Raw genomic sequence first — 26202 nt, forward strand, 5'->3', positions numbered from 1 at the left:
TGGAGCCCAATAAAATTCGGATCACATAAATTGCGCCCCTAATAAGATTTTTCCATCCTGCACCACACTTATGTTGGATTTTTCAATCATTTTGAAACAAAGCAATCATAAATTAGACTACTTTTAGCTCATGCCCTATAGGAGTGTGCAAAAGTCTAATAAAAAAAATGTTATTGGGTTAATGATTTTTAATAGCTTTTTTATATATAAAAAATATTGATTTATTGCTTTTTTTATTATTGAGTTATTGGGTAAATCGATAACCCAATAAGATAATAGTAATTTACTACTTTATCCTCACACAAATATCAAATATTATATCAATACCTTATTGGTTACTATCTTTGCCATTTAGCCTTCAATTAACATTATTGTCCTAGTTCTTTTATTTGAGCTGCACTTGTATAGTTTTTTTTTCCTTTTAAATGTTAGTATTGTTTTTGTTTTATGAGCATTCTGTAAAGTTACATTATTGGAGAAGTCATATAATTATTTCATGAGTATTTTCTTATTTGTTAAATCGAAAATCAATTAAAAACATCTTATTAATTTTGTTATTAGTTTAGTTTATTAAAAAATCAAAAACCGATAAACCAAACCAATAATACATAACATCAAACCGGACTGACCGATGCACATCCTAATACCCCTGAGTTCATTTTTAATTTTTTTTCATGTTTTACCTTTAATATTAATTACTAATTTCCAAATTGTTTTAAAAAACCTTACACTAATCATTATTTCTTAAGTGGTGTGAAAATCCAAAGTTTTTAATAACTAAATATGTTAACAGTAATTTGATGACCAGAATTGGTAATGTTGACAATGAAAGTAAATCTTAGCAGTTAATTTGGGGTTTAGGGAATAAAAAATAAACAAATGATCCATTGATTATAATAAAATGAATTGACAAATTACAAAATCCACTGTACCCCTTCTTTCATTTGGAAAATGCTGCCCCTTAATGAACTAGTGATCCATGAATTCAGTTGCAATGTAATTGGTCGTGAAACCAGGAGAGCTGCTTGGCAATGCTTCCATTCTCTATCAAAGTGATGCATATGCTATGGACCTATGGTGAATGCTTATCTATAGAGGATTCAATTAGTTTAACTGAATCCACTACTTTCAAGTCGAATCACTTATACATATGTAAAAAGAAAAAGAAATAAAAAATGTGAACATATAACATGTCACATCCATTTTGAACTCGATGACTCTAAATCTTGAAATCATCTCTGCCCAGAAAGGCTTTAAAGCAAGTTTTTTCTTCTAATATGTACCTAGCATTGAGTGTTATGCTTTACCTATTAAAAAAATGCATTGGGTGTTATATTTTCTGATTACTTCCGGCTCAGAGTCGCAGTAGCACGATGCATTTGAGCTCCCAGCCTCCCAGATTATTATGAAGGAGAGTTCTGGTCCGAATTCTTTGCTAACTTTGCTTGGGTAAGCCTGTCCAAGATGGCTGGTTCCAGAGGGATGGGATCAAGACAACGTTCAGCAGCAGCAACAATCACCTGTTCAGCAAGAAACACTCTCTCACATTTTGCTAGATAATAACCGTTGAAGCATTCAACTTTCAGTATGTGCAGTGATGACCAACTTAATGATTTCTACTACAAAGTCAAATCTATTAGGAAGAGGGAGAAAAGAGGTGGGGAAGAGTTTAGGGAGGAAACACCTGATCGATAGCAACTAAACATAGATGATACAGAACCTTTCAGGACTGTTTGAAGGTGGTCATTAAGAAGAAAATATAGGAAAAAGCCCATTAAAAGAGTAGCTGTTAAGTATAATAGCTGTGGAGATTCTGTCATTACCTCATCAAGCAAAAAATCAACAGCTGCTTCATCTTCAGCAGTATCTTTAAGAGTGGTCTTAAGAAAGTGAATGTCCAACTGAATTTGTTGAAATCCACTCCGATTAAAAGTCTGAAGTCGGACAAATTCTTGTAAACTCTTCAAGAAAAGTTTTATAATCGTAGTTATGACTGATTCCTGCACAGTAAATAGTTCTTATTCCACTGTTCTCCAAAATTAATGCAGGTAGATGAGTTACAAGCACTAGAATCAAACCTGTGTGTGTTCAACTTTAGTAAATATTTCCATCTTTTGCTTAAACAATTTTGCTAAATGGGACTCAAGAAGCTGACTCCTAGCCTTTTGGGTATTTGATCGTACCAGCCTATCATCTCTCAACGGATTACTACGAGAAGAAGTGGTACTCCCATTGCTGTCTGTGCGCCGATGCTTAGGCTGTAGTCCTTCAGGCAATATTTGCTTCACTTCATTAAGGATTGTATCCAGCTGAATTAATGACATCAAACAGAAAAAGTTAAATTTTTCTACTCAACTAGTCATATTAACTATTATAGGAGAAGAAACAATAGTGTATATCATATGAAGACAAAAGGTGCCATTTTTTCTCCCTCTCGGTGCTTCAATTTCCTATTACAAAAACCTCATAATGGAAAGAGGAAGAGAAAATGAGAACTGCAAAATTTACCTCTTGAAGAAGCAGATCAACGAACATATGAACTTCCCTGGGCTCTTTATGCTATACAAAGAGGGACAGAAATTAGCACAAGCAAATCATCTTGATGCTTACAAGTGATTAGTGTTAGCTGACCATGTCTGATTACCTTAACCCAATTGGGGGTTGTAAACCTCTTCTTCAACACAATCAAGATCTTCTGAGTTTTCAAGCTTATATACTGAAACAGGAGATCGAAATAGAGTTAAAACTCAGTAATTTGATTAAACTCTAATTATTAGCTGTCTACCAAGGAAGTACATAATAACAAAAAGTATCATAAGCTTCATTTGTTGGTATGGACAACAAAATTCATAAAGAACAAACTAGCACCACATACTCAATCATTCAGATCCTCCTAATATTCACAAGAAAAATGGAGAATAGCAATTTAACCTTGGACATGTATGTTTTAATGTACTTCAACAGCTTCCATAATTAGTTAGATCCAATTTCTTATTTACTCATTAATGCAAATGTTGTGTTCTCAATGGTAAAAAGATCAAGTTCAATGTTCAATCACACCCCAGAAATAACAAAATCTTTAGCTTGAGTGAAGAGAGTTCATCATGCTTGGCAAAAAGATAATATGAAATTCAAGGACGTTAACAAACCTACAACAAGCATAAATGCAACCCAGCCAGAAATTCATCATAAATCCCGTATAACCAAGCATCAAGAGAACTAGAGAAGTATGCTCTCTAACCATATAAAGACAACAAATGGGTTCTTAACAACCTACCTGAATAAATGAACAATGGCATTTAGCAGTTCATGAAAGGTTTCCATTTTTTTCAAGAAATGCCATGGTTTATGTATTCAGAGACCAAAAACAACGAAATCAGTAAATTAACTGAATTAAAAGAGAGGCAGCATGAGCAAACAAGTGGAACTGTATTGATGGACAAATAAGTAGAATGCTGGTCATAAAAAATAATTATTTGTATATTAAAAGATACTGCAGATCTTGGTTTAATTGAATACTATTCATAATTCTTTTTATTTGTCATCAACTTGGAACTATTTTTTTTCATTCCTGAAGAGGTGCATACATGCATCAAAAACAAGATCAATGTAGTGGTATGTTAGACCAACTTTGTAATATGGGGCGGAGTGTTGGCCAGTCAAGAGCTCCCATGTTCAAAAGATGCAAATTGTGGAGATGAGGATGCTGTAATGGATATGTGGCATACTAGGTGAGATAGAATTAAGAATGAGGATATCCGAGACAAGGTGGTAGTGACCTCTATGGTGGACAATATGAGGGAAGAGAGACTGAGATGGTTTGAGGAGATGCACAGATGCCCAGTAAGGAGGTGTCAGGGATTGGATATAGTGGGTATGAGGAGAGGTAGAGGTAAGCTGAAGAAGTACTGGGAAGAGGTGATTAGATCGGACATGGCGCAACTTCAACTCACCGAGGACATGATCTTAGATAGGTGCGTATGAAGGTCGTGGATTAGGGTAGAAGGTTAGTAGGTAGTTGTGCTTTGACTATATTTTCGACAGGTTTAGGCTTGGTGGGAGCCTGGGAGCACCGGGTGTGTTGTAGTATTAGTCTTATACATATATTTTCTTTCCAATTATCACATTTTCCCGTTGTTATTACAGTTTCTTTTCTTTGTAGGCTTTGTACTGCCTTCCTTATTGATTGACATGATTCACTGTCGTATTCCCTTTTCGTATATACTTTGTCTTGCTGCACTTGAGTGAGTCTTTCGAAAACAACCTCTCTACCTTCCCGAGGTTGAATTAAGGTTTGCGTACACTTTACCCTCCCTAGATCCCACCTACGGGATTACACTGAGTATGTTGCTGTTATTGTTGTTGAATGTAGTGGTATGTTAAAGAGTCCCTCCAATTGATAATACAAAAAATCGATATCTGGAATTCAAAGGGATCAAATAGAAAATAGAACTTTGATCATAGAACTATAATGAAATATATGACCACAATAACAACTGGAGGTAGACCTATATACTGTAAATGTTGTTTGGTTCTTTATTTCAGAATCTGCAAGTTTCTAAATTATCCATGAATTTAATTCTTTGTTTAAATCACAAAAAGTCTAATGAATCATGCACGTTGACTTTGTGATTGCAATCAATTTCACGCTTTTAATAAGGAAATAAATGTGAAATCGATTGCAATCATAAAACAACATGCATGAAAAAATTACAGGTTTTCACTGCTGTCTTTGTAGAGTACCGAAATACATAGTATTCTGATTTTTAGAACATTAGCATTGGAAAATGGTAACATATATGTGAATCTTATACCCGTAACCTTTTACAGTCCCAATCATTTATCTTTTCAAGGTCATTTACTCCAACGTTAGCATTACAGATTAAAGCAGTATACAGCGGCCATTTGGCACTTAAATTGAGAGGGATGCATTGAGAAGATAGACAGATTTGTTCTAATGTTTGAGAGACATATTTAAGACGAATTTCTTTTGTTTCTTCTTTTATGATTGGAGGACTTTATAAATTTCATCAGTTCTATGTGTGGTTGGAGTTAGAGAAGGAAGAACAAACTTCTAGTAGTATAATTAGAATTGTATAAATCTTGCTGTCCTCTATGAAATTATAATAATTAGCATGCACAAATTTGCTTCTAGTTACATATATTATCCATTTGATTAATCATGATTCATGAACATGATGGGTAGAAGTTCAATTGAAAACAGAATATTAAAGTTGTAACTTAATTTCTCCAATGGACTAGGTAAACATGAATAATAAATGGAAATGACTGAAAAAGTTTGTATGCTAGACAGAAAATTCATTCCCTGAAAAAAGAGAGTTATATATGCAATACAGGAAAATAATTTTTTTTTTGCAACTCATCAAATGAAATAAGAATAGTGGCTTTGGAAGTTCTCAGAATAACAAAAGAAATGTTGTTTTTGCATGCTGCAAACCTCTCAGTCACAATAAAAGATCTCTGGCAATATACTTTTGCAATGACACAAGTTTATCATTGGAGCCTAAATGGATATCAAAGCTACTTAACACAATGAAAACAAGGAAGATTAGATGTGATAAACTTTCGCTTTAGAGAAAATACACTAATCCATACACCTCTAGAAAAAGCTAACCAGTAAAACAAAACAAGATGTTTGTAGAAGTAAGAAAATGTTCAGAATCTAGATACATACATGCTGCAAGAGTTCTTCACCAGCTGATCGAAAGATGCGACAAATTTCTGCAGGAATAAAAGCTGAACTATTTTCATAGCCCCGAGTCCCACCACCAGAGAAAGAAGATATTTCCTGAAATTTTAAAAAAATAATCAAAAAGCCCATTTAGATGGCCCAGATCAGGTAACTATACTGAAGTACCAATCAGACAACTCCTTGCCTCAGTGATTCTGGTAATGGCATTTTGCTCTATGAAAACAGAGAGTTGAGCCAGCAAAAGAACAAGCTCGGGAAGTACTTTATCACCCTGCATTCCTTCCCCAAAGGTTAGATCCTGATTAGCAGAATATTTCTTTCCCGAAAGCATGAAAAAGTGATCATTCAGCTTCCTGAAGAAGTCCTGAAATCCTTCTTGCACCCACTCAATGATCAAGTCTGTCAAACTTGATAGCACTTCCAAGTTTTCATCAAGAAGTAGACGGGAATCCTGTTATACAAAAAATCAAACTAAAAGTACAATAAAGAACACAATTGACTGGACAACTGGAGACTGTACTCTGATAGAGGATATGCTGAAATCATGAAGCTGTGGTGCTAGTTTTACCCCTTGCTATTTCCTGATTTATTGCCTTTTCATTTTTTTTATTTTTGGGAGGTAAGCTCAGCGATTTTCGCAACAATTTTGTTCAGTTGAGAAACCTTTCTGATATATTTGGCATAATAAAAACTGTCTGTCAGTAACTTGAGATCAAACCTGAGTGGTGAGTTATAATAGCAAAGACCAAAGTAGGTCAGTAGGTATAGCAGCAGAAAAATGTTAATGCACACTCATTTCATATAGTAACATAACTTCATCAGCGAAGACTTTGGTTCACAGTAATCCACTATTCCAGAAGCTCTAGATGCATGTCAAAACAGATGCTATATGTGCAAAAAAGAGGCTGAAACCCCCAGACACCTTCTTCTTCATTGTGAGGTGGCCTCAGAATTATGGAGCATGTTTTTTTGTCTCTCTGGCATCAATTGGACCACACCCCTCACTGTTAAGGATGCATATGAGAGTTGGAGTCTATGGAAAGTTGACAAAGCCATCAAGAAGATCTGGATTATGATACCTGCTTGTATTTTTTGGTGTATTTGGTTAGAGAGGAACAAGAGATGTTTTGATGGAGAGTCAACTGCTTTAGGCATTTTGAAGACTAGGTGCACTGAAAATTTGTTTAGTTGGACCAACTTGTATCCTGCTGTTAATGCAGAACAACTTCAGGATTTTACTAACTCATTAGCTCTGGCTTAGATAGTTTGTATAGTTAGCTAGAGATTTTTTTTGTAAGCTCAAATGCCATATCTTGTAAATTATGCATCTTCCTGATGTTGTTATTAATACCACTTATCTTATCAAAAAAAAAAAAAACAATACGCATGAAAATGATGTTACTGATGCATTTTGCTTACCTATCCCTATTCCTTTGTAAAACAAAATAGTTTAGTTCCCAAGGGGTTCGAAAACTATTTAGCTCCATTCATAGGTTTGGCAAAAATCCTTTTAAATCCTTTTATTTCACATGTTTCTGCAATTCTTACTTAAATCATTCCCTGGGTAGAATCAAATAGAGAAAGAAAAACAATGTGCGGGCCAGGGTACGGAAATGATTAACAGATACCAACTACTTTAAGAACCATTCCCAGTGAAAACTAAAAAGACAGATTTGATGACCTTTGAACCCATAGATGAATTATTTGATACAAGGATTCAAGAGAACTTCTTAATTTATATAAAGCCACAGAGCTACTTTTACCAGCAAGGCGCCCATGCTGCCTTGTACTAATGCCTTTTTGCTGGTCTCAAGGGCAGACTGCAAAGGATACTCTTCTTCAATTACCCCCTTTTGATTATCATGGACTTTTACAAGAGCATCTGCCAATTTAAAATAATGTAAAGCAACAGTCAAACTCAGAATAGTTTAGAGCTAATGTAAAATAAGTGGTTTGAGAAAGAAGGTCATTTTCTAAGAAGGAACTAATTACTCTTAAGGCTAGTTAAGATTTTGGATTATAACAAATAATATCATAAACGAGTAGTTACACATTGTGCATTAAGCTCCAAATGCCAGATGATACAACATATAAGATAAGACCTCAGACTTCTGAAGAACCTCACCAATTTTTATCCTCTGAAAGACAATTATCTTCTTAGAGCCTGTTTGAATTGACTCAAAAGTTGGTCAAACCTACTTTGAAGTCATTTTTAGCTTTTGGACGTGTTTGGCAAGGTTAAAAATAACTTAAAACAATAAGTTTAAAATGACTTTAAAAATGTTAAAAATCAAAAGTAGGTCTCCCCCTACTTTTTATTTTTTGACTTAAAAAGTCATTTAAGTTTGACTTTTTATTTTTTGACTTAGAAGCTACTTTTTTTAAGCCAATCCAAACGGGCTCTTAATAACCTTTGCTAAGTCACATTACTCACATCATGATAACAAAATCCAATATAGGACAGAGTAGATATCCAAGAAGAAATAACAAGGAGGTTCTGTGTTTACTTTGTGCAAATTAGTAGTGTTGTGTTTTGCACATCCTTCTTAGAGATTCCTTTAAGTCTCGTAAACCTAAAACCTAACAAATTTAATTTGAGTCAAATTTAGACATTTTTATCTGACAGTACCAGTTTAACAAGACATACCTGAAATATCTAGCAAAAGATAACTGAATGTGCAAGCAACATATTGTTTAATAGCATCATGAGCAGCCTGAAACCACACAGGATTTTTCAGATATTCCAAACCCATCACTGTCACAATCGAATAACATGAATCCATAAAGTGGTAATTGTCTATTATAAGTAACCTCAAACGTAAAATCACGTAGTCCGGCCTCTGGCAGCACTTCATCCATCAGAAGCACATCTGTCCAAATTACTCCTGAGGAAAAAATGCGCGTAAAAGAATAATTTATAATCAGACCAAAATTTCATGAAATGCAAAAGTGGTGTCGACAGAGAGCCAGAGTTATTAAAGGCGAAAAAGTAGAAAAGCAAAGGTGTAGTAAGTTTTGAGTGTAAAGTTTGAATAAAGAACAATCAGTGAATAAAGGTCCAGATTCCAGAATAAAGAAAAACTAATAGATATATATGTGTGCACACACACATCAATCAGTATCGAAGAACACAAACAACAATTACAACGGTAAAAGAATTGAAACACTGTAAATAAGAGATATATGTGAAGTTAATAACCTAGTCGATCAAATTCAAAAAACATTTTAAATTCCTGATGTAAATGCAGAGATGCACTCTGATTCAGATTTGGTGTTCTTTTTCATAAATAAAGATTTGCAGACTGATTTTCTTGTTCTAAAATTTCTATTACCTACGCATAATTAATAATTATAATCATACTCATCCATAATGTTCCTAATCAATTCAATACACTCCCTCCATTTCAATTTGTTTGTCCGGTTTTGACTTGGCACGGAGTTTACGAAAGTAAAGAAGACTTATGAATCTTGTAGTCTTAAACTAAAGAGATGTAGAATGTACTAAAATGCCCTTTAATCTTTAGGTCTTAAATATGTCATGTGTAAGTTGGAACTAAGAAGTTTCTACACAAGGAAAGAGGCATTTTTTAAAAAACGTACTAAATAGTAGTGAGACAAACAAATTGAAACTCAGAGAGCATCACTTTCTTGGCTTTATTGTTTAGCGTCGGCTATTCATGACCTATACAACAACATATCTAGTGGCCAGTGGGGTCTAGAGAGGGTGGGGTGTACATAGACGTACCCTACCTTGTGTGAGATGGAGAGGTTGTTTAGATAGACCCTCGGCTCAAAAAAACATTTCCAAAAATAGTTTGACAAATACAAAGGTAAAAGCTATAGTGGAAATGTTGTAGAAAAGAAAAGTACTGACAGCAAAAAAGTAGAGATAACCCAAGTAAAAGAAACAATAATAGTAATACTGATAATAATGATACTGGTAAGTAGAAGATGGAGCAGACAAGGTGCTCAAAGCTAGAGGCATGTCCTTGGTGAGCTGAAGATGTGTCATGTCATGTCTTATCACATTTCCCCAATTTTTCCTTGGTCTACCTCTACCTCTCCTAAGACCTATCATTGCTAACCTCTCGCACTTCCTCATTGGGGCATCTATGCTCCTCTTTACATGTCCGAACCATCTCAACTTCGCTTCCCACATCTTATCCACCACTAAGGCCACTACCACTTTGCCTTGTATTACTTCATTCCTAATCATCTCTCCCCTCCCCGCGACCTATGAGCTTGATAGTTTTTTGACATTTAAAAGAAAAAAATTGTTGATTGACAAGGTTTGTTGAAGCATACGTTGTAATACCTTGGCGTCTTTGCTGAAGCACCACCTAATCTAAGGGAAGATCCTAGCTTGCACTGCATCTCACTTTAAGGTTAAAGCGCAACTTTGACAAAACCCTGAATAGCTAGGTTAAAGTAATGTTTTAATTGAATTTGTCGTGACAATTTAAAAAGTTAAATACACACACAAGAAAACACCAAATAAAGAATCAGAGCTAATTGAGGTTTAAATGATCCTCAATAACAAGTGAAAAACCTAAAGTATCAACTAGAAAGGATAACCACAAATTCTTCAAAGTTTGAGCATTTGTTCCTCCTGGGATCATCTGCTTCTCTTCTTGTCCTTCTACATTCACATGTCATAATATTTCGATCCCAATTCCAGTCACTGGAAAAAGAAGAGAATATCCTCCCAGGAGACGTATTTCAGTCATGTATGGATCAATATTTCGAGAAGGAACTTAGCTCGTTTGGTATGCGGGATGGGAAAGCAATTCCATGAGATAAATGCAGGATTATTTTATCACATGTTTGGTTGGAGGGATGAGGGATGGGATTTCCCATGGGATGTACTAAATGGTGGGATTAACTATCCCAATTTCTGTGGGATAGCTAATCCGGTGGGATGTCCTTGTCTATCTCATCTCACATACCAAAAGAACATTAAAGTTCAAATCTTGAATAAACATCATTCTCCTTCTGATATGACGAGTCAACAAGATTTTGCCAAAAATAGGAACAATAGTAAAAAGTACAAGTCAAAAAGGACTAGAGCTGCATCGCAAGTTGGAAGATGGTAAACTGGCCTAGAGTGCATGATTATTTATAGTCAAATGAGAGAAATAACAACAGTTTGTGTTGACAAAAGAGCAAAGAAGCATATTGAGAATTTAGAACCTTCATCCCCTGGTCCTAGATGGCTAAACTAACCAGGCATAGAGCAGGCTAAACCATGTGTTTTTCTCAAGTGCTTAACATACATAGCAGATGGCAAATGGTGAAAGATAACTATGGTTCTGAATCCCTAAAGAAAGGCAAAAGATGACCTGACATTGCAAACAAGTAAAGATTAACACTACATGTGATGCTGAAGTAACAGAGAGTGGAACTTACGCAACATGGCAACAAGGTCTGTTGAAGAGACCTGCTTCTTGATGTGCTGCTTTGTGGCTTCAAAGTGCCTAAAGTTTTCGAAAGTGGTGCTCTGTTATACTGATCAGTTGTAGAAAACTAATGCACAAACGATATCCAGAAAGCAAGATCAACTCCAGATGTGAAGGGAGGAGAGAGGAAAAAAAGAAGTGCATCCATACTTTGTAGCTAACTCTTTTGCAAGTCTAAAGAGCTGTTGTTCGGAATCAGGGAAAATAACTCGATAAGCGCGGACAGCCTCAGCAAATTCACGAATAGAAGCCTAAAGTTGCGAACATGACAATTTGTCAAGCACCGTAAGATAACTGGAAAGGAGAAAAATAAGTGATACTCCAAAAGGTTTCTGTCAGAAGCATTTTTAAGCTACCATATCTATCCGCTTTTGGTATTGCCACACACTGACAAAAATCATTATTTCTTTTTTTGAGTGAAAATATGTGATACTGGCATGAGTGGACGCCACCTTTACTGATGAGAAGTCATGTCTGATGAAGTTTATTAAATGTTTATAGATGTTAGAAGTTCTGGCCACATTGTGCATACACTGCAAGCATAGAATTTCCAAGCATATTAATTATATTGCTTTGACATACCTCATGAGAACTAGAAGAAGCCGATACAGGAATCCCACCAAGGCCTGATGAAGCATATCTTATTTCCTTATATTCTAGATGGAGATCCACAAGGAACTGTTCTAACTTTTCAAAGAGTTGCTCCTTCAAATTATTAACCTGCAACACAGACATATAATTCCAAAAGGCAAAGTCACAACAACAAGATAATTGAACTTCAAGCCTTATATTGCACTACAAGTCTGAAGAATATAAGATATCAGGGTTGTATCAAGAGGGATGCACTCAATTTTCTGTCCCTAAACGCATGAACTTGAATAGTTATTCTCAAGTTGTGTCCACCAGATGAAGACCAACCAAGGTGAGTTTACTCTCTTTTTTTTTTTTTTAATTTCTCTCTTTTACCATTGAGAGAAATTATTTTTGTCACGGGCCTGCAACATGTTCCATGTTATGTTACCAGCATACGAAACAGTTGTAGTTATCCCTATCCCAAGTCTCCAACTATAGGAAGTGGTGTCACAATAAATTGAGCAGTTCTGGTTTTTCCTTCACTATTATTTGAGATATTCTTGCATTCTCCAACCTCTACTTGGAAAAGACAAAAAATAAAAATAAAAATAATGCGATGATTCATGTATAATACAAAAATAAAGAAAATTCTAATTTTGAGGTGTCAAAGAGTGAAGGGAAGCCTTGGCATAATGGTAAGAGTCGTCGTTGTATGACCAAGAGGTGACAAGGTCAAGACGTGGAAACAACCTCTTACAGAAATGATAAGTAAGGTGGCAAACTATAGACCCAATGTGATATAGCCCCTTCTAAGATCAAATGCAGGAGCTAAGTGCATCATGTCACCCCTTTGAGGTGTTGAAGAGTAGGTTAACAATAGACTTAGGTTGACATCTCTAATTAATGATTGTCACCAATAAATAAGGCTATTTTTCTTCCTATTGTTGAGGAGTGTGATCATCTTATCTAAAAGCTTAAGTTGTTAGAGAGAGTTAACTTATGTCTACTTAATTATATCTTCAACACGCCCCCTCACGTGCTAGTCTGATTCTTTTTCATGGCCAAACACGTAAAAATTCTTTTTATAATGGGTGGCAGTGAAGGCTTGAACCCAAGGCCACTGTCTGCTCTAATACCATTATTAAGAAAATTGACCATGAGTTTAACTCAGCTCCAAAAGCTAGCTCATGAGGTAAGGATTGTCCAAGACCATATAAGGAAGCAAACAACCCCATCCCATACCAATCTGTGACTCTTAACACCTTCCTCCACCACCACCAACATGCTCAGAGCTGGATATCTTGAGCATGGACAATATAATATGGGGGCAACATCGGATAAACCAAATTGAGATGGGTCTAACTCTAATACGATGATAAGAAATGGACTTTGGGTCTAACTCAATCACAAAAACTAGATCATACGGTGAGGATTGTCCTAGACCATATAAAGAGACCAATTCTTCACCTCACAACCAATGTGGGGCAACTTAACACCCCAACATGTAGACCTACCAACTTGAGAGTGGACAACATAATATAGGGGCTAAGTTCAAACATCACGTAAAACAAGAATTGGATAGATCTTGTTCTGATACCATATTAAAGTGTGTTACTAATACTATTTTATCTAAAGGCTTAAAATGTGTGACAGAACAGACTCTTACCTACTTAAATTTTCAACAGATGTAAAAGGGTAAATTATTAAAAAGTTCTCTTTTCTCAAACTTTATCAAAAATATTCTTTTTGTTATCCATATTATTACCGCAACACTTTACTATCTTAATACATACTCCAGATCACAAAGTTGGTGAATGTCAGTAAGTCAATCAAGATACAGGTGAATGATTATGAAAGCCATATCAAGGGGGCTACCTTTTTCAGTACACAGATCTACAGGTTTAAGGTCGAAGTTAATTTTCTTAAGCAAAATCTTTCCTGTCTCCTACAACTCAAAGATACAGTGGCAACCTTCGATTGAAGCTACTTCTGCGGATTGCGACAACACCCGTCCTTGGATCAAGGCTCTCACTCGCTCAAGACGTCGATGAGCCACCGGGTTGACCCAAAAAATGACTCTCTTCGCCGGGATGTCAGCAGGTTAGGCAGCTCTAAGATTTTTTATATTCGGTGGAAGGCAGGCTGAAACTCTGCCCCAACCAAGTGAAACTAAGGGTCTGAAAGAGTTCACGATCTGATCTATGGGGTGTTAACCCTCGGAGGACGGCTAAGAATGTCCATTAAAAGGAGCGGTGTAATGACCCTCTTGGTCATTTCTGTGTCTTGCCTTCTGTGTGTCGTTTAGAGCGTTCCTATAGCGACCCCAAGTCATTTATGACTTGCTGGGACTGACAGTTCGGTCACCTGGTCGTTCGTGTTTGGTCTTGGTGCGAGTTTTTGTGTTTTGGAGCTTATGAACCTTGAACGATCATTTTCGATCAAAAGTTCAAGAAGATGACATCGAAATCCAATTCTGACAATTCCATCAGCTCTGGAAGGGTCATTTTAGGCAAGTAGCATGGTCGACATGACTCCCGAGGTTTTCAGTGTGAGTCGGTGCGATTAGGCGTTTTAACTTTAAGTTTAAGCTTAAGTTTGACTTTGGTCAACATTCTAAGTAAACGCGCTCGGATGAGAATTCCATCAGCGTGGTTAGCTCCGGAATGTCGAGTTTGGTCTAGATTGACCCTTCTTTTGTGTCTGGAGGTTTTCGATATCTATCCGAGCCCTTTTGTGGGTTTTGACTTAAAATGGCTTTTGGAAGTGGGACCCACTTTTTATCGAAATGACCTCTGATGGAAATTTCGACTGTGCCGTTGAGTTTGGAATATCGAATTTGGTATGGTTGCATATCTCGTTTGCATGCACGGGGTTCCGAACGAGATCCGAGCACCCCATCGGAATTTTAAGTTTTGGAAATGTTGCAGATTTTCTGCAATTTATTGCAGAAAATCAGCAACATTTCCCAAATTTCAAACCCTCATAACTCTCTCATCTCTCAACCGATTTGGGCGATTCAAAAGGCAAAGTTGTGAGATTTTTCGAGAACAACGTGTTGGTGAGCTCGGATAGTGATTTGGAGTCCCCGTTTGAGGTAATTTTCGTAAAATACCTGCTGCCTCACCCTTTTTGTGAGCTTAATTTTGGAAATTTTTGAGACTTGTTTTCTTAGCCATTTTAGATCCGATTTTGGTGATTTTTGAGGCTATCTTGAGTGGTTTTTCGAGGAGAACATTGTGGTGTTGTCAGATTTTACTGTAGACCGCTCGTTTTTGGTAAATTCACTGCTGTCCCATTTCTAATTTTTGAGAAAATTTGGGTTTTAGTTGCATGTTGATATTGTGTTGTTCCCGAGCCCCGAATTGTGTCCCATTTTGGGACATGAGCTGGGAAAACTGGTTAGGACCCACTTTTGGGGTTAATTTCGGAATTTCCTGCACGGGTCCCACTTTCCCCGTTTTGACTCCAAAATTGACCCGTCTCTGTTTGTTGTGATTTTAGTGTCTAAACGACCGTATTAACGTTGTGACTCTATTTTTGATAGCGGAGCAGCATTTCGAGACCGTTCGGAAAGGGAAAGCTCCGAAGGAGTGATTTTGGAGCGCGTGTGATCGGCCTACAGGTAGGCTACGGTTTCCCTCTCTTAGATTGAGCTTGAGAGTGTGAATGCATGTTGATTAGTTGGGATTTGGGTTGGTAGTTATTGAATCACGTTTAGGTGTTTAAAAATTATGTTTTCGGCCTATTTCGAGAATTATCGGGTAACTGTGAGCATGTTGTGTTATTAACGGACCCTCCTCGCTATGTGGAGTGCTTGCATGCTTAATTATTGTTTATTTGAAGCATGTTGGGCCTTAGTTTAGGTTTGACTAGGGCTTGCCTTAGAAATACATTATTCAGATCCAATAGGCCTTAGTTTTGCCCTGACGTCGCTCGGCCGACTTAGATCCCTGTAGACTGGTGTAGCAGACTTGAGTCTGATAGTTTGGGCCTTAGTTAGGCGATACTCTTTCTCCGACTATAGTTATCCTTATTTCCCCGATGTTACGGCTTCACGAGTTACATCGGCGACACTAGTTCTACTTCGATTTGGTTCCAAGGACTTACATTGATTGGCTAAGTATGGACGGCGTTCCACGGACATTTATGAGTGTGGATCGATTAGGACTCTTTCAGCAGCTACATTGGCACCTTTATAGAGCATCCGGTTTAAGGTCCGGCCTCTATTGCCCAAATACTTATATAGAGCATCCGGTTAGTATTCCGGCCTCTATTGCCCAGATACTTATATAGAGCATCCGGTTAGAGTTCCGGCCTCATATACTTGATACTTGTGATTGGTTACTTGGGTACTTCTGCTGAGCATCCGGTTCGAGGTCCGGCCTCCGTACTGTCAGATTTTACTAATTAGGGTTGAGGTTCTGATTCGTGTTCTTCGTTCTTGGGTTCTTTTATGCAATTCTCTTTAGTTATAGTTATTTTGTGTACTCGTCGGGCTTATGGGAGTCCGTTCGGGTTTTTATTTAACTTGCGCACGAGTGTACCTTCTGGGCTTATGGGGGCCCAGTTAGGTGTAGTTAGCTTATAAATTACTTTAGTTAGTTCTTTGTACACTCGTGTGCATTCCCTTGTTAGTTAGATTTTAGTTCTTGACTTCGGTTTGTGTTATTCCTTCTTTTCATATTGCCTTTACTTTTCAAGTTCAGTCGGCCTATGATGCCTACTTGGTACCGGTTGTTTTCGTACTCATGCTACGCTCTGCATCTGTTTCGTGATGCAGGTCCGGGCACTAGTAGCCAGCGTTGATCGAGCTTGGAGCAGTCTGATCCGGAGACGGGGGTGAGCACACGGCGTTTTGTACTATTTCAGTCTCCATCTGTATATATAGACTTGTCTTTTTCCTTTCGAGACAGTCCAATCTCTGTTGTTCACTTTTGGGACTTGTACTCATTTTGTTAGTAGCTCTGTACTAGTGACTTCCAGGTTCTGGGAGGGATCTTTATTTGTATATATGTTTTTGGTTTGCTTCCGCCTGTTTATATTGTTATTTGCCTACTCTTGTTTAGTTTCTACCCTCAGACCCATTACTTGTTGTTCCGGGTTACGGGTTGGCTTACCTACTGGTGGGTTATAGTAGGTGCCATCATGACTTGAGAAATCGGGTCGTGACAAGCGGACCGATGGGGTCGTACACTTACAAGTCCATATAACAGATCCCCTTCAAGTAAGGTCACTTTTTAAAGAAAAATCGTTCTTCCATTGTTTCTGAAAAGGCATGTATAGAGATGTATAATCTTCTCTTCAATCCCCCCCCCCCCCCCCCTCAAAAAAAAAAAGCATTAGCAACATATTCATCTACATCATAGGTCAAGGTCCACCATTTTTCATCCATCTTTTCTTTCTTTATAATGCTACAGTTTTCCTTGTTTGATGTTTTTGTCTTTTTGCATTTTCATCCAAAGAATGAGGGTTCTGATGGTAATCCGAGGTATAAAACAGATGTGCATTCATTTTAGTAAATAATAATATGAATTTTCTTCTCGATCTGTTCTACAATTATGTTTTCCGTTTTCGGAGCTAAGAAGCTTGAGAACTTTGACCTAACTGTGAGTCAACAGAGAGGTCACAGGTTCAGAAAAATAAGAGAGCAAAGAGCAAGCCCATATGGCAGGAAAAAAGGACTAGAAAATATGTCTCAGAATATCATATTGTAAAGAGCTCTTCTGAGATACTGTTCAAGAAGACAAGAAAATAGAACTTTTCCACTTGGTTACTTCTTGTTTTTTCCCAGTCAACCATTCTTACATCAGTGTATAATGTGTCAAATTGACGCATGCTACAATTTTTCCATGATTGAGCACTTCTAGTTGATCGATAGTGAAACTAGGAAAAGAAGTTTTATGAAATTATGACAATTCAACACCACATAATTTACTCCATCTATCCTACATAATCTAACATAGGTACTTTAGGCGTTCAATTTGACCAATTTCTGCATGAAAAGACAACATTGATCTAGCAAATGATTGTAGCAATACTGCAATATGATCATAAATGTCATGATCAAAGAAATTAAATTTTTGAAAAAGGTAAAGGGACTGTGGCATATTGGGGGAACGAGGAAACTTTACAGTTACCCACTCAAAATTGAAGAATTCGTCTCAAATCAGTTAAAGACCAAATTGAACTATGCAAAAAAAGTAGATGGACCAAGAAGGAAGGGGTGATGCATGACAAGACCCAAAAATTTGTTTGTAGAGTATTGGAAGATGTTCGTGACTATCATGATCAAAGTAATTAAATTTTCGAAAAGATAAAGTGCCTCTGACAAAATGGGAATGAGGGAACATTTTACAATACATATTTGCTTCAATAGAAGGAGATGGAGAGTCTTGTGAAAAATCAAAGGATTTATCTCAAATCCGTTCAAGACAGAAGACAATAAGTAGATGAATCTGGGAGAAAGGGGGAGGCGTGATACAGACCGGAAAATCCAATTGCTTAAGGAGCATAACAGCCTCTGCCCTGGCTTGTATGGATTCAGAATCTGAGAATACCTTGCCCTGAAAAGCAAACGAAAAGTAATATGCATCATAAAGTTCAATTCACTAATTTCTTGACAGCAAATCTAAAGAATCAGGATCTCCAGAAAATTGCATTCCCTACTTATTTTTCCTCTGCTGCTTTAAAAGTAGTCACAGGGATCTACGTGGTGCGTAGAAATTATACAAACACTATAACTTCCTCCACCAAATAAAGTGTCCACCCCCAATCAAGTAATCGGAGCACTTACAGACCTGCAAGGCTTTGATAATGATAGCAATTGCTTCCTCTGAGGCTCGTTTGCAGTCTAGGAATGAAGAGTCCCCATATATCTAGCACAGATAAATACTGTCAGCAAAATTTATAGACGCAATTATATCATGAAAAGGGAAAAGGTGTGGACCCAAGGATACCTACAAACCTTGAAAATGGGCATGGCTCCTATATAGTATTTTACTGCATCAGCATAGGCTTCTGATTTGATGCACTTTGCTAACGTAGCAGGTAGATCGTATATGAACTGTTCTTCTCCAAAGAAGAGGGAATATGTGTCACTCAATCATGGAAAGGAAGTATACTTACATTGCACATAGCAGCATAAACATAAAACTGAATTTTATCTTGTCAGCAAAGCTAGTGATGTGATGAGACTGAATCAAAAGACTAAACCGCTGCCAAATAATAATGCATTCTCTCCATCCCTATTTATATGATATTCTTGTAATTTTGGGACATCCCAATGAAAAGATTGATGAAGTTGTAAACTGTACCTGATGGTCAGTAAATATGAATGGTCGATTATTGTGTTCCACTTTCTCAGCAGATACGAAATGGCATATTACTTTATTTTTTACATACTTAAGGAAATGGACCTTGAAACAAACTGAACCACAAAAGCTAGCTAATAAGGTTAAAATTGTCCAAAACTATATAAGGAGACAACAACCCATTCCCCCAAATAATGTGGGAACATTCCCTTGCCCTCCCTGTACACGACATGCCCAGATCTGGCAAAACTAGAACGTGGATAACATGGGGAAAAAGACTTCTAGTTTAGTGGTATTAGTAGGATCTCCCATAAAATAGGGTGGGTTCGATTCTCTCTACCCTTTCCTTGATCCCCTATGTAATTGGAAAAAAAAATATTAACAAAAGCATGTGGGTCCAACAATGGAAACACGATAACATGAATGTAGATGCTTTGGTACCATGTTAAAAAAATGCACATTTAGTCTAACTCAACCGGAAAGCTAGATCATGAAGTGAGGAACTGAGGATTGACCAAGAGCATATGAGAAGGCACCAGTCCATTCTCTCAACCAATGTGGGAGACTCTAACATACAATTCACTGCCAGTCACCATCTAATGCCCTTCAATCATAAATATTCCATAATTAACCAGCCCAAATCAGTAGGGTAGAAATGGAAATGACTTCTTTCTTTTTTTCCATATTCAAAAAACAGCAAGATTCATTCAGTTCTGAAAAGTGCTATATGAACACCTGTAGAGATGCAGCGAATTAATTTTTTTTAGCTTAATACCTCACTTTAGTACCTGAACTTTCCGTAGAAGATTGCGGGTCCGATGCAATTTCTCAATGTGCTCTCTCTTCTCAAAAAGAGATGTATTAACCCCATCACTTCTAGATTGAACAGACATTATCTGCAAGTAATTAAAAGAAATCTAACATTTCCCACACAGTTCCTTTTCATCTTTTACTTCTTGGGTCAAAATTAAAACCAAATAAAGCAAATAACTTTTCGGACGACTAAAAGATGAAAGAAAAAAACTACTAACCTTTTCAAGAAGCTGTTCCATATTTGTTTCCATGCCAACAATATTGTTCTTCATCCTGAAAAAGCAATCACTAAGTGAGTTCGGAATCAACATGCCAAAGGAGAATACGACAAAATAAAACCCTGGCAAACGTGAAAGCAACATATGATCTGAAGCCAAGCATAACAAGTGCAAGAAACTGACAATGTTACTTCATTTCTTCTGAATTATTCAGGATCTATGACACGTCTAATAATGTCATAACAAGCTCGCACACTAAGTTAGAATTTAGCTTCAATTGTACCCAAGTGTCTGCCACTAACAGGATGAAATAGCTCATATTTTACAGTTACTTTCAAAGAAAAGGTTTACCTTTTAATAGCATCTGTGGCACTTACAAACTTGTTGTAATTCTCATATACCAACATCTGCAGGTCGGTATCCAGATTCTTTGTCTCAGCAGCCATATCAACATGCCTCTGAAGCAGACCTTCCAAATTGGACTTCTGCACCTATATATTCAGAAATATTACGCTGTCTAGTCAATCTTTTCAAAGACTTCAGCATCATTAAAAAGAATAGCTCACTCCAGGACAAAAAGGTAAGATTAGTGATAATCTTTCTGATAAATATTACGTAAGCATGAGGTGTGCACACCAGAAGTCTTTCAGAAGAGCACATAAAGTGAAAGGCAAATAACCATGCTATTCACATCAGGCTCTGTGAAGGAGCTTAGCAAGTGTGTTTCTGTACCTTGAGGTACAATCACAAGCAACAGCTTCCATTAGTTAGTTGTTTAGTGGTTAGGGAGCTAATTATTTCATAATTGTAATTAGTTGTTAGGCTAAATTACCAAGAAACCTTATCACCAGCGGTCAAAAGGGCCACAGTCAGAGCAGTCATTTCAATTGTTACAGCTAAGCAATGGAAGTTCTACCAAATTGATGTTTACAATGTCTTCTTGCTAGGGAACTTGTATGAAGAAGTGTACATGACTGTCTTAGAAGGTTTTTGTGACAAGGGTGGCAAAAATGCACAAGGTTGCAGGCTATTGAAGTCGTAATATTGCTTAAAGCAAGCTTCCAGGCAATGGAATATCAAGCTTACTGCAGTCTTGACATCATAATGTTTTCACCAGAGCACAAGAGACTATTCTTTGTTCACAAAGAGGGAGGGTGACAAAACTGCCATAAAATTTGGTGTATGTAGATGACTTGTTACTGACAAGGGATGATCATGCCATGACTCCTATGCCACAGAATCGAAAATTAAGGAAGCTTTACAAACAACTTTCAAGATCAAGGATATGAGAGAGCTCAGATACTTTCTTGGCATTGAATTTGCCAGAAGCAAGGATGGTATTTTGATGCACCAAAGAAAATATGATTTGCAGTTAGTGGCAGACATGGGGCTTGCAGGTGCTAAACCTGTCACTACTCCTATGCCACAGAATCGAAAACTCACAACTGCTGAGTTTGATCAGCATATACCACCAGCTCATGAGGATCAGTCCTTGGGATATCCTGCTAGAGATTGGTTATGAGGCTACTCTATCTTACTACAACCAGACCAGACATTGCATTTGTTGTGCAAAGTCTCAGTCAATTCATGCATTCTCCTAAGAGGTCACATATGGAAGCAGCATTGAGACTAGTAACATATGTGAAGGCTAGAGATTAGTAACAATTCATGAAGGCTAGAGATTGGTTATGAGAGGCTACTCTATCTTACTACAACCAGACCAGACATTGCATTTGTTGTGCATAGTCTCAGTCAATTCATTCATTCTCCTAAGAGGTCACATATGGAAGCAGCATTGAGACTAGTAACATATGTGAAGGCTAGAGATTAGTAACAATTCATGAAGGCTAGAGATTGGTTATGAAGCTACTCTATCTTACTACAACCAGACCAGACATTGCATTTGTTGTGCAAAGTCTCAGTCAATTCATGCAGTCTCCTAAGAGGTCACATATGGAAGCAGCATTGAGACTAGTAACATATGTGAAGAATGCAACAGGTTTAGGAATATTGATGTCAGCAACTAGTGATGATCACTTGAACGTGTGTTGTGATGTTGATTGGGGAACCTGAATCAATGGAAGGAGGTCTATTACTGGTTATCTAGTGCAGTATGGGTCTTCCCCCATTTCGTGGAAGTCCAAGAAGAAGGCTACTGTGTCCAGGAGTTCGGCAGAAGCTACTGGACAATGGCATCTTCAGATGCAGAAATAGCATCGCTGGATTGTTTCAGGAGCTTGGTGTGGAGATCAAAGTTTCTGTTTCTTTATTTTCTTGAGTGTGAATCAGCACTATAGATAGCTGAAAATCATGTCTTTCATGAGAGGACTAAGCATATAGACATAGAGTATCATTTCACTAGGGGGAAAATTCACGAGGGCCTAGTTACTACTGCCTACTTACTTTCAGCAGATCAGCCAGCGGATTCATTCACTAAGGGTCCTGGCAGAGCTTCACATGTTCATCTGATGTCCAAGCTAGGAATCAAGAATATCTACATACCTCCTAGCTTGAGGAGGAGTGTGAAGAAGCTTAGCAAGTGTGCTGATGTACCTTGAGGTACAATCACAAGCAACAGCTACCATTAGTTAGTTGATTAGTGGTTAGGGAGCTAATTATTTCATAACTGTAAATAGTTGTTAGGCTAAATACACAGGATTAGTTTGTTAGCAGTTTGCACATAGTCGGTTAGAAGGTCTTAGCTGTCATTCGTTGTCGACATGTATATTGTTAGAATATGAATAGGTTTATACAATCCTATTAGAATAGAAATAGGTTTACACAATCCTATTAGAATAGGAATAGGTGTACACAATCCTATTTATAATAGGAATAGGAATACAAATAGAAATAGGAATAGTAAATAGTATCCTACTTGGTAAAGGATTGTATTCTAGTGTATATAAATAGGGTCTCAATGTAATAATGTAAACACAACAACAATTCAATAATATTTTTTTCCTATATTTCTCACATGGTATCATAGCCTCTACGATCTTGGTAGAAAATCAAAGAGCTTCCGCTGCCGGCGGGTGGCTATTACCCATATATGTTGCCTGTCCGGCCAATGATTATGTTAGCAAAAGTTGGGTCACCATGTATCTTTCTGGTGACTATTTTTTCATATTTAATTTGTGTAGCACTGTGCCATCATTCCGGTGACTACTTTTTCATATCTAATTTGTGTAGCACCATGCCATCATTCCGGTGACTACTTTTTCATATTTAATTTGTGTAGCACCGTGCGATCTTTCCGTGACTACTTTTTCATATTTGGTTTGCGTAGCACCGCACCATCTTTCTGGTGACTACTTTTCATATTTAATTTGTGTAGCACCTTGCTATCCTTCCGGTGACTACCTTTGTTTGCATATTTTATTTGCGTAACACCGTGCATCTCTCCGGACTACTTTTCATATTTTGTGTAGTATCGTGGATTTTTTCGAACTACTTTCTCATATCTGAGTTGCATAGCATCATGTGTCTTTTCAGTGACTCCTCAGATTTGATTTGCATAGTTCCATTCGTCTTTCCGGTGATTCCTCAAATCTGATTTGCGTAGGGTTGTGCCATCATTCCAACCCTACCTGTATAATTTTTCAGGTCATGCCATCATTCCGATCCTACCATATTATTTCTCCTTTTCAAAGGGGTCGTTCCATCAATTAGAACTATCCTATACAATTTCTATTTTCTAGTTGGGTCGTGACATCATTCCGACCCTACCCATATGATATTATTTTGTTAGATTGTGACTACTTTTAGCCATCAAATCTAATACTCTGGTGATAAACATGTTCCGATCAATTTTTCAGTGACTTTCTTCTCTAATATCGACTAGATTTTGAGCACTTACAACGACCGCTGCATTATGAAGAAGTCTATATGGGAGTTTAGTAGCCTTGTCTGTTGATTACGTAAGTCACTCAATGGTCTGAACAGTCTTTGCAAGTTTGGTTTGAGAAGTTCAACACTGTAATTTTATCACTATGTGTTTTATCGGCATTATGCATCAAATTCAGTATTTCATGAGAAGATTAAGCACATTGAGATTGACTGACATTATGCATCAAATCAAATCCAGTTTTAATGAGAAGACAAACACATTGAGATTGACTGTCAATTTTGTGAAGTCGACTGATCAACTTGCATATATCTCACCAGGACCCTCATTGGTCCTCGTTTACATGTGTAACAAGCTAGGTACATGAATTGTATGCACTAGCTTGAGGGGGAGTGTTAGAATATGAATAGGTTTATACAATCCTATTAGAATAGAAATAGGTTTACACAATCCTATTAGAATAGGAATAGGTGTACACAATCCTATTTATAATAGGAATAGGAATACAAATAGAAATAGGAATAGTAAATAGTATCCTACTTGGTAAAGGATTGTATTCTAGTGTATATAAATAGGGTCTCAATGTAATAATGTAAACACAACAACAATTCAATAATATTTTTTTCCTATATTTCTCACATATATATCCAGAATTCCTCATTCAGTTAGAACTAATGCAAGATATTTTCACAAACAATGTGTTCTCTCTTTCTCCCTACGCCCAATTCTTCTTCTTCTTCTTGCATTGTTAGCTGTTAATTGCAGAGATTCAATTACTTCACATGTTCTATGACATTTCTTTAAAGAGTTACAACAGTTGTATTTCCAGATAGATTTTTTTTTTCAAAAGTAAAAGTATGTTTCCGGGTAGATATATGTCACAGCCTCTTTCTTCCTTTTTTTATAAGGTTACATAAATGTGACATTTAAATGCAGACAAGTACATCAAAAGACATCTATTCAATCGTAATAAAGGGATTAAACATTAGATCATAGAATGGCCGCTTGTAGTACAGAGAACAATACTATATATATTATGAAAAAAGGATACACATTATTGAGAAAGGGGTCACTATAACCACCTTTCTCGGTACTCTTTCCTTTCTAATTTATACAACAGTTGTCCACTTTTGCAAAGGTGTACTATGAATCACAATAAATGGACTAGACATGAGATCATAACATACTCACAAAGTAGTACAGAAAACTCTAACCCAAAATAGGACAGTATAATCTACCTCTCATAGTACTTGCTCTAATCCAACTTATGCCACACTCTTCCATTTCAGAAGACTCTTACTACATCGAAAGAAAGACTTATTATGTGAGAGAACTCAACATTGATATAACATGGTAACGCATTTATAGGGAACTTATGTCATTGTGATCTCAAAAAGGTGCCACTATACACAATCTGTCATAATACTCCCTCCATTCCAATTTATTTATCACTCCTCCACTCTGGATGTTCTGAGACAGTTTACAATAAAATGCATACATCAAATTACCATCTAAACTCACTATAAATCAAACATAGTCCTATGAGAAGCAAAAATATAGATGTGAGAGACATACAAGAAGGTTCATGTATTGATCGACATCGAATGTGGTAGTGTTGATGGTGTCCAATGTAGCGAATCTGGAAGAAGCATTGGGCGTCTTTGAAGGAGAACTGGGATCAGGAGAATAGAAGCTTGATAACAGATCTCTCATTCTCCTAGCTTTATCGTCCATCGGCACATCATCGACACCCATTTTTGTTTCGAAGGTTTCAGAAATTGACAGTGAAAATTTTCAAACGCAATGCCAGTGTTCTTCGTCTGCCAATTGTGATTTTCGACTGAGAAGTAAGAACTCCTTGTTCGGAATGTGAATTGATGCTGAATCTGATAATCTCTGATTTCCTAATTCAATCGCCCCTTTAATTTATAGTTACACGCTGTACACGCACCATCTTTTTTTAGTATTGAAGAAATTTTTCAAATAGTCACGCTAATAAATTTAATTAGACTTCTTAGTTGTACTCCCTACATTCAAAAAATGATTATAACAATATTTGTCCCATTTAGAAAATCAAGAAATAATTTAATTTATGTGTCTATTTTACTCTTGCTATAAAATACTCTCTTTTTATCATCTAATACATTTTTCAAAACATTAAACTTAATAAAGTCAAATGATAAACTAGTAATATTACCCCTATTATTTATTGTTTCTTAAAGGGTGTGTCAAGTCAATAATGGACAACTATTGTTGGACAGAGGAAGTAGTTTGT

The 26202-nt window shown here is 36.8% G+C and overlaps 1 protein-coding gene across 1 annotated transcript; it reads right to left on the reverse strand.

Moving 5' to 3' along the window:
- Window positions 1-895: 895 nt before the first annotated feature.
- LOC125810552 (vacuolar protein sorting-associated protein 51 homolog) lies at window positions 896-25808 on the reverse strand. Its single transcript, XM_049490027.1, has 20 exons — window positions 25503-25808; window positions 20435-20574; window positions 20084-20138; window positions 19841-19948; window positions 18707-18805; window positions 18540-18617; window positions 18228-18305; window positions 11752-11889; window positions 11320-11420; window positions 11120-11187; window positions 8525-8598; window positions 8361-8427; window positions 7477-7595; window positions 5898-6164; window positions 5696-5809; window positions 2645-2716; window positions 2509-2559; window positions 2079-2309; window positions 1824-2000; window positions 896-1520 (listed from the first exon to the last, which is right to left on the reverse strand). The coding sequence occupies exons 1-20, from the start codon at window positions 25680-25682 to the stop codon at window positions 1404-1406; spliced, it is 2334 nt and encodes a 777-aa protein (XP_049345984.1). The 5' UTR covers window positions 25683-25808; the 3' UTR covers window positions 896-1403.
- Window positions 25809-26202: the final 394 nt, after the last annotated feature.

This window comes from Solanum verrucosum, unplaced genomic scaffold, assembly GCF_900185275.1.
Source record: "Solanum verrucosum unplaced genomic scaffold, falcon-dt-bn FXZP01000118.1, whole genome shotgun sequence".
NCBI lineage: Eukaryota > Viridiplantae > Streptophyta > Magnoliopsida > Solanales > Solanaceae > Solanum > Solanum verrucosum.